This window comes from Sinocyclocheilus anshuiensis, unplaced genomic scaffold, assembly GCF_001515605.1.
Source record: "Sinocyclocheilus anshuiensis isolate Anshui unplaced genomic scaffold, SAMN03320099.WGS_v1.1 scaffold101, whole genome shotgun sequence".
NCBI classification, from domain to species: Eukaryota; Metazoa; Chordata; class Actinopteri; order Cypriniformes; family Cyprinidae; genus Sinocyclocheilus; species Sinocyclocheilus anshuiensis.
The window spans coordinates 2258858-2272922 of NW_015540892.1; the positions used below are offsets into that span (position 1 = coordinate 2258858).

Below are 14065 nucleotides of genomic sequence, written 5' to 3' on the forward strand. Positions count from 1 at the left end.
TGTTTCGCTACAGGATCCTCAGATTTCTTCTCCTTCAGCGACGACGACGTTCTCCGCTGATCTGCAGAAGCCCGCTCACCGTTGACATGCCTCGCAGTGGAACCAGCGACCTCTCTCTGCTCAGCTTATCCGCTGCCTTCAGCGTCGTAGCAGCAGTGGTCCCGCTTCCCCTGCCACCATCCAGCAATGATCCTAAAAGAGCATTCTAAAAGAGCAAATCGGCATTGTTTCAAATGCCGCGCCGTTATTGCAGCACGTGCAGGTCCCCCCTGCACGCTGATGATGGCCACAGTGAGTGCGTGTCCTGCTTGGGGAAATCCCATGCGGAAACCCCTCGCGCCATCGCATTTTCTTCCTCCCAGGAACCTGTGAGGAAAAAGCAGCGGGGCAGAGATCTTCAGCACTCGGATGCGAGTGAGCTCACGTCAGCTCAGGTCCCGCGTGCCTCGCTCTCTCCACACAGAGAGGCATCCCCCATCGTCTTTACTCAACCTGACCAGCGTCCCTCCGCCAGCGCGAGCGACCTGGTCTCGTTCAGTGGGAGTGACGACGAGCTGCCATTGGCAGCCTCGGACGCAGAGGAGCTGTCGGGCTCGGTTACCACCCCCACCCCCTTGCCGTCGTCCGAGCGCAGCGCCGCCTAAGTCTGGATGGACGCTGAACTTTTCCGCGTCCTCTCGAAAGCGGTCGAAGAGCTGGGATTAGAGTGGTCTCTGGCGGAGGAGCCCTCTCGCTACCATCTGGATGAATGGTTCCTGCCGGGGCGCCGTCAGGCCCCTCGCCCAGCGATACTCTCCGTTCTTCCCGGAGGTCTACGAAGAGCTCTCCAGGTTGTGGTGTGCCCCCTACTGGGCAAAAAAGGCCTCCATACTTCCGCTTCATCCGCCCTCACTTTGGTAGATGGCGCTGAAGAAAAGGGGTACGAGAAGCTGCCTCCCCTGGACGAGTCAGTGACCGCGCATCTCTGCCCGCCCACTGCCATCGGCTGGAAGGCAAAGGCCACCCATCTGTCCAAGCCGTGTAGGACTACTTCAGCTCTTGCTGGATGTGCCTACTCCTCGGCTGGACAGGCGCTCCATTCCATGGCGGTCCTTCAGGTCTTTCAGGGAAACTCCTTTCCTGCATGGACGAGTCTGGCCCGGACCCCGCGACGCTCAGGGAGAAGAAGCGTGACGGACCAGGCCTTGCGCGCCACTAAGACCACAACCCAGGCAATTGGGAGATCTATGGCCAGCCTAGTGGTGCTTGAGTGCCACTTAAGGCTCACCTTGACAGAAATCAAGGACACGGACAAAGTCCCCTTCCTTGACGCCCCGATCTCCCCCACTGGCCTATTTGGACCTGCAGCGAAGGGTTTCGTGGAGCGCTTTACAGAGGCGCAGAAGTTGTCCCAGGCCATGCGACACTTCCTGCTGTTACATCCCGACTTGGGAAACAACAATAAATAAGGGAACTGAGTCCAAAAGTATCATTCTAAACCAAAAGAATTTATTCAGTCTAGGGGTTACAGATAGGAATAAAGAATTAATTATAGCAAATAAATGAATAATAAACAGAAAAAAGATTTAAAGAAAGATAATGGCAAAGGGGTCCAGCTGTCCAGCAGAGCTCAAAGGCAGGATGTTAACAAAAGAAGCAGCCTCCTCCCAAACAAGGATGGGACTCTTAAATACCTAGTCCTCCAATTAAGAACAGGTGGATCCTTAGCTGGCAACCTATAGAAACAAAGAAAACAACAGCAAAACAGAACCAAAAACAGCCATAACACTGCCGAAGCACTCCAGCTCTGCAGCTGCCTCTAGTCGCTCTAAGCCTATGCCGACTCAACAGCCTGCGAAGCCTGCACCTGCTGCTGCCGTCCCGAGGGCGCCGAGGGCATTCCCGTTCAGCCAGACGCTACCCCTTCCTGAAGCGCCAGGGACCCTGGCCCAAGCTAGCGTTGGACCCCACGCCACAGGCGTCATCCTGATCTGCAGGACAGGAAGAGGGGGGAGCCAAGTCTCGCTACAGCTGGACCATCCCCCAAGCGACCTCTCTTAAGCCTCCTATCACCCCATTCAGTTTGGGGTGCAGAAGGCAATGTGTCTGTTGCGATTTCTGGGCACGTTCAAGCGCCCAAGCAACCATCCGCTGTTATAGTGGACAAAATAAAGCACAAACATTTTCAAAAAGAGAGCAAATTTCCTCTTCCATTTCTCACGAGTGCCCTGTCCCCATGCAGTGACCAGCCACTCGAACTAATCCAGCCCCTTGCCACACAGGCCGAGGCCTGACAGGCCATCCCTGGAGTGTCAGAATGGGTTTTGGGGATAATAAAACGAGGTTATTCACTTCAATTCGCTCAAAGACCCCCGCGTTTCAGTGGCATGGTTCCCACCTCAGTTCAGAGCAATGACGCATACGTTCTGCACTCCGAGGTGATGAATCTGCTGGCAAAAGGAGCCATTGAGACGGTTCTTCCAGTTCAGAGCGAATCAGGCTTCTACAGCCGTTACTTCCTCATCCCCAAAAAGGATGGCGGCCTCCGGCCCATCTTTGATCTCAGACGCCTGAACGCGCCCTCATGGACAGGCCGTTCAGGATGACTACGCTGAAGCAGATCTTCTCACAAATTCACACAGGGGACTGGTTCTTTTCTCTGGATCTGAAAGATGCTTACTTTCACATCCAGACTGCCCCCATCACAGGCGATTCTTGAGATTCACCTTCGAGGGAGTGGCTTATCAATATACGGTCCTTCCCTTCGGACTGTCTCTGGCTCCCTGCACTTTTACGAAGTGGATTTACGAATCCGCATTCTCAACTACCTCGATGACTGGCTCATTTTGGCCCAGTCAGAGACAGAATTGCTATCTCGCAGGATCCTCCTCCTCAGTCACTTAGAGCGTTGTATGCGGCCCCTTCAGCGCTGGCTGAAACCGCGGGTTCCATCCCATGCGCGGCATCACGGACGCCTACGTATCAAGGTGGATCAGGCCTGAGTAACAGCCCTAGCCCCTTGGAAGGACTCTCAGTGGATGGAACAGGGCATGGCCCTGGGAATGGTTTGCAAGAGGACGGTTGTCTCTACAGATGCTTCCAACAGGGGTTGGGGAGCTCTGTGTGACAGCAAATCGAATTTCGGTCATTGGTCGAAAGCAGAGGAAGGGCTTCACATTAACTGCCTGGAAATGCTAGCAGTGTGTTGGGCCTGTCAGTTCTTCCTGCCAGACCTGAAGGGACACCACGTTCTGGTCCGCTCGGACAGCATGTCTGTGATGTCCTACATAAATCGCCAGGGAGGACTCTCCTCGAAGCGCCTCTTCATTCTGGTATAGCGCCTCCTGGAATGGGCTCGGCTCAACTTGCGTTCGCTGAGAGCAGGGCATGTACCGGGCAGATTGAACTGAGGAGCAGACATGCTATCACAGAGCAAGGTCCCCTCAGAGGAGTGAATGCTCCATCCGCAGACGGTTCAGGAAATCTGGGAGATCTTTGGCAAGGCAGAGGTAGACCTATTCACCTCAGAAGACAACTCTCACTGCCCAATTTATTATTCGAAGGACAGGGATGCTTTGGCCCACGACTGACCCAACCTCCTCCTTTATGCATTTCCCCCGATCGCCCTGATCCCACAGGTAATCAGGCGAGTCAGAGAACAAGAACACAAGGTTCTCCTGGTGGCCCCCCTCTGGAAGAACCAGCATTGGTTTTCAGAGCTGATTCAGCTGCTCGTAGCAGCCCCTTGGCCCATTCCCCTGAGGCAGGATCTCCTCTCTCAGGCGAACAGGACAATATGGCACCCCCAGCCTGAGCTGTGGGCTCTGCACCTTTGGCCGCTCGATGGGAGTCTGTAAACCTCCCAGAGCGTGTGTTAAACACTATTTTGGAGGGTAGAGCTATGTCTACAAGACGCCTCTACGCCCATAAGTGATCTGTTTTCTCCACCTGGGGCCTAAACCGCGGAGAGGACCGTCTACCTGTGACTTATCAGTGGTATTGTCCTTCCTACAAGAGCTGCTGGATAAAGGGCGCTCCCCATCCACGCTCAAGGCCTATGTAGCAGCTATAGCAGCTTCCCATCCTCCTATAGCGGGCCAATCGGTGGGCAGGAACAACTTAGTTGTCCGTTTCTTGAGGGGGGCCAGGAGGCTGAATCCGCCTCACTGTCCCTACATGGGATCTGCCCACTGTTCTGATGGCCCTGAAGGGCCCTCCCTTTGAGCCGCTACAATCTGCTAACCTTTGGTCCCTTGTTACTGAAAACTGCTCTGCTTCTAGCATATATATATATATATATATATATATATATATATCTATATATATATATGTTTATATTCACATTAAATTAATGGAAGGTGACAGTATGCATTTATAATGTTACAAAAGATTGCTATTCTTTTTTTAACTTTCTGTTTATTAAAGAATCATGTACAGTATCACATTTCCCCACAAAATAATGTTTAGAATGTTGATAAGAAATGTTTCTTGAGAAGGATCATGTGACACTGAAGACTGGAGTAATGGCTGCTGACAATTTAGCTTTGCCATCACAGAAATAAATTACATTTAGAAAACAGTTACTATAAATTGTAATAATATTTCACAATATTACTGTTTGTACTGTGTATTTTTGGTCAAATATGTGACTGCAGCCTTGGTAAGATTAAAAGACATTTCAAAACCTTACCGACCCCAACGTTTTAAATGGTAGTATCAAGTAGTATGGTAGTATGCTAAAACAATCAGATTTGCAGTAAACAGTACAATGAATACTGAAACGCTTCAAAGTAATTTTCACTACAATCATTAAGTGAGATGCAAAATGGCAGCAATTGTGTTTGTCACTCACTGGTTTCTCTCCAGATGGGCAGATACTCGTCCTGCTGAATATCCAGCATCAGCTCCAGTCCATTTCCTGTGCCGCCTTGCCTTACCCGCTTGGGTGATGTCTTGTTTCCATTAAATGTGTAACATTTCCCATACCGTGTATACACCTGCAGACCACAGACACAAACATGTATTACACATATTTGCACTACTGAAAACACCTTAACGCCTGTGCTCCTCTGCCTAGTCTTTTTTACCCACACCAAAACCTTCATACAAAGGTGTTAGCAAATGGCACTTCACTTCGCTCAGATTTCCTAACCATACCAGCACCTTATGATGTATCCATTATCGGAGCAGCAGCATCAACTGTTGCATCTTTCCCTTATTTTGACTCTCTGTTCTGCCTCCATCAAGTAGGCCTGGTTGGAAACTTGCTTTTGCCACAAGATAAAAAAGATAACGGTGGCTTTTTATCTTGTAATTCTGATTTTTGTATTGCAATTGACTTTTTGTCATACTCCTTTTCTCAGAATTTTGACGTAATACCTGCGGAAACAGTGGAATTTTGTGACTTGGCAACACTGGTTTACATCTCATAATTTATCTATATCTATATCTATCTATCTATATATCTATATCTATATCTATATCTATATATATATAGTTTCTACCATGTAATAAATAATAATAAGGTCTCAACCATCCTTCTGACTTTTTTCTCACAATTTCAAGTTTTTATCTTGCAATTTATAAACTTGCGATTAGAGTTAATATCTCGCAATTCTGATGGGTTTTTTTTCTATCAAACTCAAAATTTAGATATAAATTCAGAAGTGCAAGAAAAATAATCAGAACTGTGAGATAAAAAGTCACAATTTCATGTTTTATTATTTATTTATTTATTTTTACCCCATGGCAGAAGCAAGTTTCCATAGCTTACAGGGGTTCTCAGACAGAACATAAGGGAACTCCAGATGACTGTACCTCATATTCCAATCTTGTCTAAAAGCTATGGACCAAAGCTTGACGCTGCTGCCCCGAGGAAACTCTTTTGCACCTTCTACTCCCTACTCAGCCCTCCACCTACACCTTCCTCTCTTTCTCTCCTGATGACAAAAATAATATTGTGAACTTCTAAGTACTCCCACATCATACCTCTGCTACACTCACAGTTCAAATCACTTAGTTGTAGTACACAACCTAGAATAAAGGTAGTCAAAGGTCAAGCTTTATCTTGTTTTTTCATACCAGCATAGGAAGCACTTGCTTTCTAGAAGATAGCTTTCCAAATTGCATGCATGCCATCTGTTGATAACAATGGTCTTGTATGTGATGCTAAAGCAATTTTGTAAGTTGCCCTGGAAAACAGCATCTGCTAAATACCTTGAACGTAAATTTAAGAGAACACTTCTCCTTCTTCAAAAGGCCAATTTAGTCTGTTGAAATAGCTTTCACATTGTACAAAATACTGTGCACATCTGTCACTCAAACACAGATTTTCAGATAAACACAAACTATTTTTTTTAACAATTATTTTATATCACCCAGTATAGCAGCAATTTTGCCAATGTCATGCTGGTTAGGGTTTTATTAATTTATTTCAATACACGAAACTTTCCCCCAGAGAAAAATCAAATACTCATATAGAGCAGAAGACTTCCCACAAATCATTCTGATAACAGACATGGGGGTGTAAAAGTCTAATATGACCAAAGATTGTTCACAAAAACAGACGTGGCTGAGAGAGGAGACACTATTATGTAAATGTACACAAACATTGTGTAGCGAACATGACTAATAGACCAGCTGTATAAAACTAGATACACATAACATACAACTTTTGAATCCTCAAAATGTGGATAGATAGATAGATAGATAGATAGATAGATAGATAGATAGATAGATAGATAGATAGATAGATAGATAGTGGATGGATGGATGGATGGATAGATAGATGGGTTTATATTTGGTTAAATACCTAAAATAAGGTATGTGGTAAACATAAGCTCAAGATGTGATTTTTTTTAAGCTTTTGCATGTCTTGAAAAAGTTACTAAACGGGACTACAGAGGTTATCGGGGACATTAAATGTCACCACACCAGACAGGTAAACTCATCTACTCATTAGTCGACTTTCACAGCCTCATTGTGTTTATAATCACACTCTTGGAAACTATTCTAACTCAGACTTCCAGGTTTTTTTTTTTTTTTCTAAATACTGGTGGTCACCATTTGAAGTTTAACAATCACATTAACCTTTATAACGATTCCTGTTTTCCTTCCCCAAATTTAATCCCTCTTAAAATGATAATTAAGACTTTTGCCATTATACCATTTAAGATATTTGTTATGATCTTAAATTGGACATTTTGACATTTGACAGATGACATTTTTACACTTTTTAAGGACCCGTGGGGACCTTTGGATATTTTGAAAAAATAAATAAATAAATGTTTCTCTACCCACTGCCTTTGACCAGTAATCAGCCACATAACAAATGTTACCAGGAACTAAGTGCCTAGGAGCCAAGATGGGAGCATCCAGATCACATACCTCTGAGGGGCCCTGCAATTGCTGGGCAACTGTCATTAAGATGAATGGGAATGTTAATGGAAAGCTTTCTTCAGGCATTATAGACTTCCTTGGTCAGTACATATGAAATATGTACAAAAGTGTTGTGTAATTATTTAAACTTATGTCCCTATAGTTAGCCTCTAGTGTGTGACCTGTGTTTGTGCATGTGAGTGTGATGTGTGTCTGTGTGTAACATATTTTGTGTGTGACCTGCATGTGTCTGGACAGATAATTATCTGTGGTAATCCAGAGTGAGACAGTAGGGATTAAACCACACTTCCTGCAGGAAGACAAAATATCGACCTATACTTTAATCTTTTACCCTTAGATCACCCTTTTCTTTGACAGACAAAGTGATATATACTTTTTCACCAGTTCAGAATCAAGAGCTTGAGGATGTGATATGCATCTGAAACATTTATACTTTTATCACTTTTATCAGTGCATCAGTTTTGATATGTATCTTTCATCTCCCATTTCCTTGTCAAACTGCAGCTGATTTTCATTACACACAGTTGTTCTTCAGGGTTATTGAAAGGACAGGAAAGAGAAGCTTAACCTAAGGTTTAATCTAAAGGTCAGGAAAAGAGCTTCTGTACTACAAAAAAACCTTCATTCAAATGCTATCCTTGCTTTTGTATTGAACGAAACGAAGCTATGTTACTGCAGTAGCCTATTAAATAAAATACTAACCTCATATAAACAAACAAATATGGCATTACAATAAAAACTTTCACACTGACTTAAGACGCATGAGGTATAAAGATTGAATCAGGTTAAGCGTTGCTGCAAAAGTGTGGGTATGAAAAACAACATGACTGACTCTCGTGTAAGATACAAAGAGATGGATGTGAGATGCATATTTCAAGAGTACTCTGCTAACTGGATAGAGGTAACGTGTGAATGTATTCCAGTCAGAAGAAGTTCAGGTTCAAAGAAAAGAGAGAAATAAAACAAGAGAGAGAAAGTCCAAGAGTAAGATTAAGAAAGAGAGTGTGACAGAGCGTGTGTGCGCTCTTACATTAATTCTTTCTGACAGCAGACTTAGGTGTAGTCTTTAATTGTGCCTGTGGCAATGCTTGTTATTGTTACCGAGCGATTTTCCTTTCGGGTGTTTGTGAAGGTGCTGCTGACAATAAATACATATCACAACACAAATGTCTCACTACAAACCTCAAACTGCATAACATTCCCTCAGCATCTGAGGCCCAGACTGTCTTATTTTTTTGAGTCCTAACAATGATTTTTTACTTACACTAATACACTATTAAAGATTAAGGTACCAAAAGGGGGCACAGCAATGCCATTGAGGAGCCATTTTGGTTCCTCGAAGAACCTATCAGTGAATTGTTTTTTCATGGATGTTAAAGGTTCTTCACGGAACCAATGTATTCTGTGCCGTTTCCTCAGAAACATAACTTAACAGTCTTATATAACCAAAGCACTACATTCAGTGTAAACACAGCCTTATCTTTGGTACTATTTACTGTATGCTGTATTTGAACATATTCTCGTAATACACCATAGATCATTTTTATAAGTTTTGAAATACTGTTTTCATGCTTATGACAAGTTAACTGACTAAATGTAGTTTCTGAAAACAGGCGGAAGTGAACACAGGAGACATATGGATTCTCTCTCTCTCTCTCTCTCTCTGTGTGTGTGTGTGTGTGTTACTAACAGGACACCAATGTTGCCAGTAGGTCTGCCTCAGGCGTTCTCTTTTGTTTGTGATTTCATGTTTCTAATTAACTCCTCACATTTATTAACACAGCATCGCATTCCTAGCTCTTTATTACAAGCTGTTGTTTTTTCGTTCAATTCAGTGCAGTCCAACTACATTTTTTTGAGAATTTTTTTCACTCCTTTCCAAATTATGCAAATGAATTATAATACTTTTAAAAGGTTACAAGCGAGTCAGGGTTATATTATTACATTACTGAAATATTAAAACCCAAACCATTCAGACACTGTTATTTTTAAAGCATTAATTAATTTTATCCATTAAAAAATAATTTAAATAATTTTTTTAATTATGGGCTTGGGACACAATGGGACTTAAAGGGATGGTTCACCCCAAAAAAAATAAATAAAACTGTCACCATTTACTCACTCTTGTGTGTTTCAAAGCCATAAAACTGTTGCTTATCTTTGCAACACAAATTAAGATATTATTAATGAAATAAGAGATTTATGTCCCTCCATTGAAAGTCCATTAAACCAAAACATTGGCATGTAAAAGATCATAAAATAAAACTATATGAGAACCAATGAGATTTGTTCTCGTGCATCAAGCAAGTACAGTTGAGCTTGTTAACCATATTTGCTGTGCTCTGCTGTATGTGTGTGCATTAATCATTGTTTATATGTAAATAAAAGCCTAAACTAAACCTTTTCATCATATAAAGTGACCATATCTCTTCAGAAGACTTGGATTAAACCGCTTGATTCATATGGATCATCAGGTTTCATTAAAAACAGTTTTATTTGTGTTTTGAATATAAAAGTCTAATGGTTTGGAATAACATGAGGGTGAGTAATTAATAATAGAAGTTTATGTTGTTACTTAAGTTATTTTAAATTAATTTCAACCTAAAATGTAATTTTGTCATGAGTGACTAAAAAAAAAAATCATAGTTTACAGTACAATGTCCTAAAAGTCACTTTATTTATTTTATCTGAACGAATATTAGAAGAATCTTGTTAATTAATTGAAATATTTCCTTCATTCATTCTGCCATGCAAACAACACAAAAGCTTGAAATGGCAAAATCATACAGCACTGGTTCACACATCCTCCTAAAACAGATAAATAAACACACGCAGGCATGTACACATATCCACAGCTATGCCATCTTGCCTCAGGTTTTCTGCTCCAGTGATCTGAACAACTGTAATGAAAAATGGTAGTTCCGTTCCATGTTCTCTAAAACCCTCCACAGACACAGATATGTTTCACCAGCTGCTTGACTGCCCACAGATTTGTGGAGACAGACACGTTATTGAGCCCTGCGATTCTAAAAAGTATCTTTCACTCTTTCCCCTGCCTATAACGTATACAAGTCACGAGGATTCCAGAAAGCAACCCAAACGAAAGCATTCATCCCCATTCACAGCCTCAATTGGATACACTCTGAGGTACAGACTCAATTTACCAAGATGAAAATTAATGTGGATGTGCAATTAAAGTTTAGATTTGTGAATGTTCATGGCCATGCGGTTTTGTAGTGTAAGTGGAGTCGGGTTTTCATTCACATGATTTGGGTCACTATTGAGAGTCACAGCAGAAATGTCCAAATCAGACATGTCTAAGTAGGCATATCTGATTAATTAAAGACTTAATGAATACCATTAGGCTGAACGTCTGAGGAGAGCAACATACAGTATACTGGAGGTGAAGAGCCTTGAGATTTTGTCACAAAGAGGCAGGCAATTGTACACACACACTGCCTTGCTTAGTACAATTAGTTAAAAAAATAAATATTTTTTTATTTGTAGCTAATTCTACAAAGCAAATCAGTAATCAATTGCAGCACACAACTGCAGCACAAGCCTTCTGGCCCCATTCTGCTTGAGTGGGCTAGCTGTCAATCATGTCTGTCCATCATACACACCATCTGTAAAGCATGTATGTGCCTGAGAATATCTGCAGGAATATGTGTGTGTTTGCTTTGCTTCAGGTTGGCTAACATTGACCTGTTTCATTTTCCGCCAGTGTGTGAATGTTTAAAGCTGAAGGTTATATAGAATCTGTTCCATCACTCTCTCGACCTCATGCTGGGGTTAATCAATGCACAACATCACACTTAATGATCGCTTGATTGATCCCCTGCTGAGGTTAGAACCTCTCTGTCTCTCTGCCATCCTGACTCACACATCACGCTGTGTTTAGCACCGCATCTGCTTACCTTATATACACAGCGTGTGCTTTATACATTACAGCACAACTACAGAAAATGCTCCTAATGTGTTTCTTTAATAATTAATGTGTATGATGCTGAAGGTTGTTTTGGTATTTATTTGGTATTATTATATTTATTTACTACTGTTTAAAAGTTTGCCAATGCTGCATTATTTTGATCAAAAATACAGTAGAAACAGTACTATTGTGAAATGTGGTAACACTTTACTTAAAGCCTTTATGTATAATGCATTATAAAAGTAGTTTTAATGCATTAATTATGCCTCGTAACGCACCTTATAATGCATTGTACAATCTCATGAATAATTGTAACCACAGTTAAGACATTATAACACTTATCAATTCATTGTTACACTATGCATTTTAAATTCGGTTATAATTATTTACAACAAGATATAATGTATTACAACACACATTATGAATAATTATAATGGCTTATACCCTTTAATAACCCTATATAATGCATTATACATAAAAGCCTGATTTGGGCTACAAAAAACATCAATGTTAAAAACAGCTGTGCTGCTTAATAATATTTTGTGAAAACTGCAATTTTCTCACAATTATTTGATGAACAGAAAGTTTAAAAGAATGGCATTTCCTTGAAACAGAACATTTAGTAACATTATAAATGTCGTTATTGTCACATGATCAACTTAATGCATCACTGCTGAATAAAAGTATTAATTATTATTTTTTTTTTTTAACTCAGACTTTTGAACTGTGTACATACATTTATTAAATTATACTCTAAAAAATGCTGGGTTAAATACAACCCAGTGCTGGATGAGATATGGACAAACCCAGCATTTTTTTAGAGTGTAAGTACAAAAAAGGAAGAAATGTATTGGCGAAAAAGACAAAGGTTAATTTCTAATTCAAAACATTGCTGTAATACTAAGGTAAAGGAAAGATCGGTTACACGTTAATATAGGGAACAATTCTCACTTTTAACTATTTGCTTATTAGCATGCTTTTTATTAATATATTGGCTGTTTATTAGTACTTTTAAAGCACTTATTCTGCATGACCATATTCTACATCCCTAATCCTACCCAATACCTAAATTTAACAACTACCTTACTAACTATTAATAAGCAGCAAATTAGGAGTTTATTGAGATAAAAGTCGTAGTTAATGATTTGTTAATAGTGAGAATTGGACCTTAAAATAAAGTGTGACCGAAAGATCATTTTCATTTCAACTTGTCATGTGGACCATAGAGTACACACAAACAGCACTGGCTTTTGTTTATTAACAATCATGATCTCCCATAGACAAATTATAATGAGACTATGCAAAACACTGATGGATTCTCATAACTTAATAACAATAAATGCCTCAAACTGAGTCTAAACAACCCATAATCAAAATTTTATTATACCTGTCTGATTGTTAATGAGTGTGTGTGTGTGTGTGTGTGTGTGTGTGTGTGTGTGTGTGTGTGTGTAGTTTACTCCTCTCATGGCGGGTTCAAATCTCTCTGCGTGTTCCTGCCATAGAGCTGAATGTTTTGAAAGTGTGCTCTCATTTTGCCTTGGGCAGTTTAAGACATCCTGGAACTCAGAGACAGATGTTGCATCAGAGCTGGAGGGCTTGTCTTTAGCTCATTTTTTTACTGCTCAGAAACAGGCAGGTGTTGACAGAAATGCTACTTATTCTTTTAGATTGAATAAAATTTGGAGACGTTGTTTTACCTGTTTCTTTTTATTTATGGTAGGCTCTGTTTAGATATGTTTACTTGCAGTCTGAAACAAGAGATCTGTCAATCTGCAATTGGAAAGATGGCGAGATGTACAAAAACACCTCAGTGTCCCACTTTGAAACCACCTGGATCACATTCCCTCTCTTTTACGGTCTCTGTCTGTCGCTCTCTCTTCCTGTCCTTATAATGACCTCTCACTGGGACAGCTTGCCATTACTCACATATCTGTCTGTGTTTGTTGTGTCTTTTTTGGTCATGTTTTCCTGAGCACAAAGATCAGCAATCATCTCATCTGTCAGTCTCAGCCCTCGAACCTTTCATTAAAGAGATAATGTCCCATCGATTGACATAAAGGTTAGACCTAACAAAGTGTCAGTTACATCTCAATGTTTATTACACACACAAAATGCTATGCTGCAGACCAGAAACAGCAGAAATAAAATTCTGCACATGTATTGTCCTGTCTGTTGGGACCAACCAATCGGGACACTGCACTGACATCACAGAGAATCAGCCTAGAGTCAAAAGAAATGTCAGCACTTCTGTCCTGTCGCTGAGAGGAGGGGAAATGAGATATGGACCGAGCACATGAATCATATCTGAGACTTTTACATATAAGACTATAAAATCTACACATTTACTGCTGTATGCGGAGAAGATAACAAAAAAGAGAGCTCTGTATTGCTTCAATTCCTTCTAGTGAATCACATACTCACGACTGACGTCTTCAGGGCTCCAAACATTAAAACTGTCTGAATTTGTTTTGATCTAAAAATGATTTCCTTCAGCAATTTAAAACCTGTCTGAACAAGAGCGTTTTCCACCACATATCAGGAAACAGATCAAAGCACACAATGACAGTGTGGAATCTTTTGTGTTTGTGTCATGCATAATGCGTCTGCTTGGTGACAGGTCATTTCTGTGTAATTATGACAGCTGTGGTTGGTTACGGCCATTTGGGTGACATAGGGTGTCAGCATACCGCAGCACCCGAACTGCCATATCTGTGATATAATGGGTTATTTACACTGATGGGGGGGGGGGGGGGGGGG

General features: G+C 41.3%; 1 protein-coding gene across 1 annotated transcript in view; it reads right to left on the minus strand.

Moving 5' to 3' along the window:
- Window positions 1–14065, minus strand: part of LOC107688893 (acid-sensing ion channel 4-like) — a 37988-nt gene that overhangs the window by 4075 nt on the left and 19848 nt on the right. The window contains exon 2 of the mRNA XM_016486723.1: window positions 4832–4976. Coding sequence (XP_016342209.1) covers window positions 4832–4976 — 145 coding nt within the window. The remainder of the gene's footprint in view (window positions 1–4831; window positions 4977–14065) is intronic.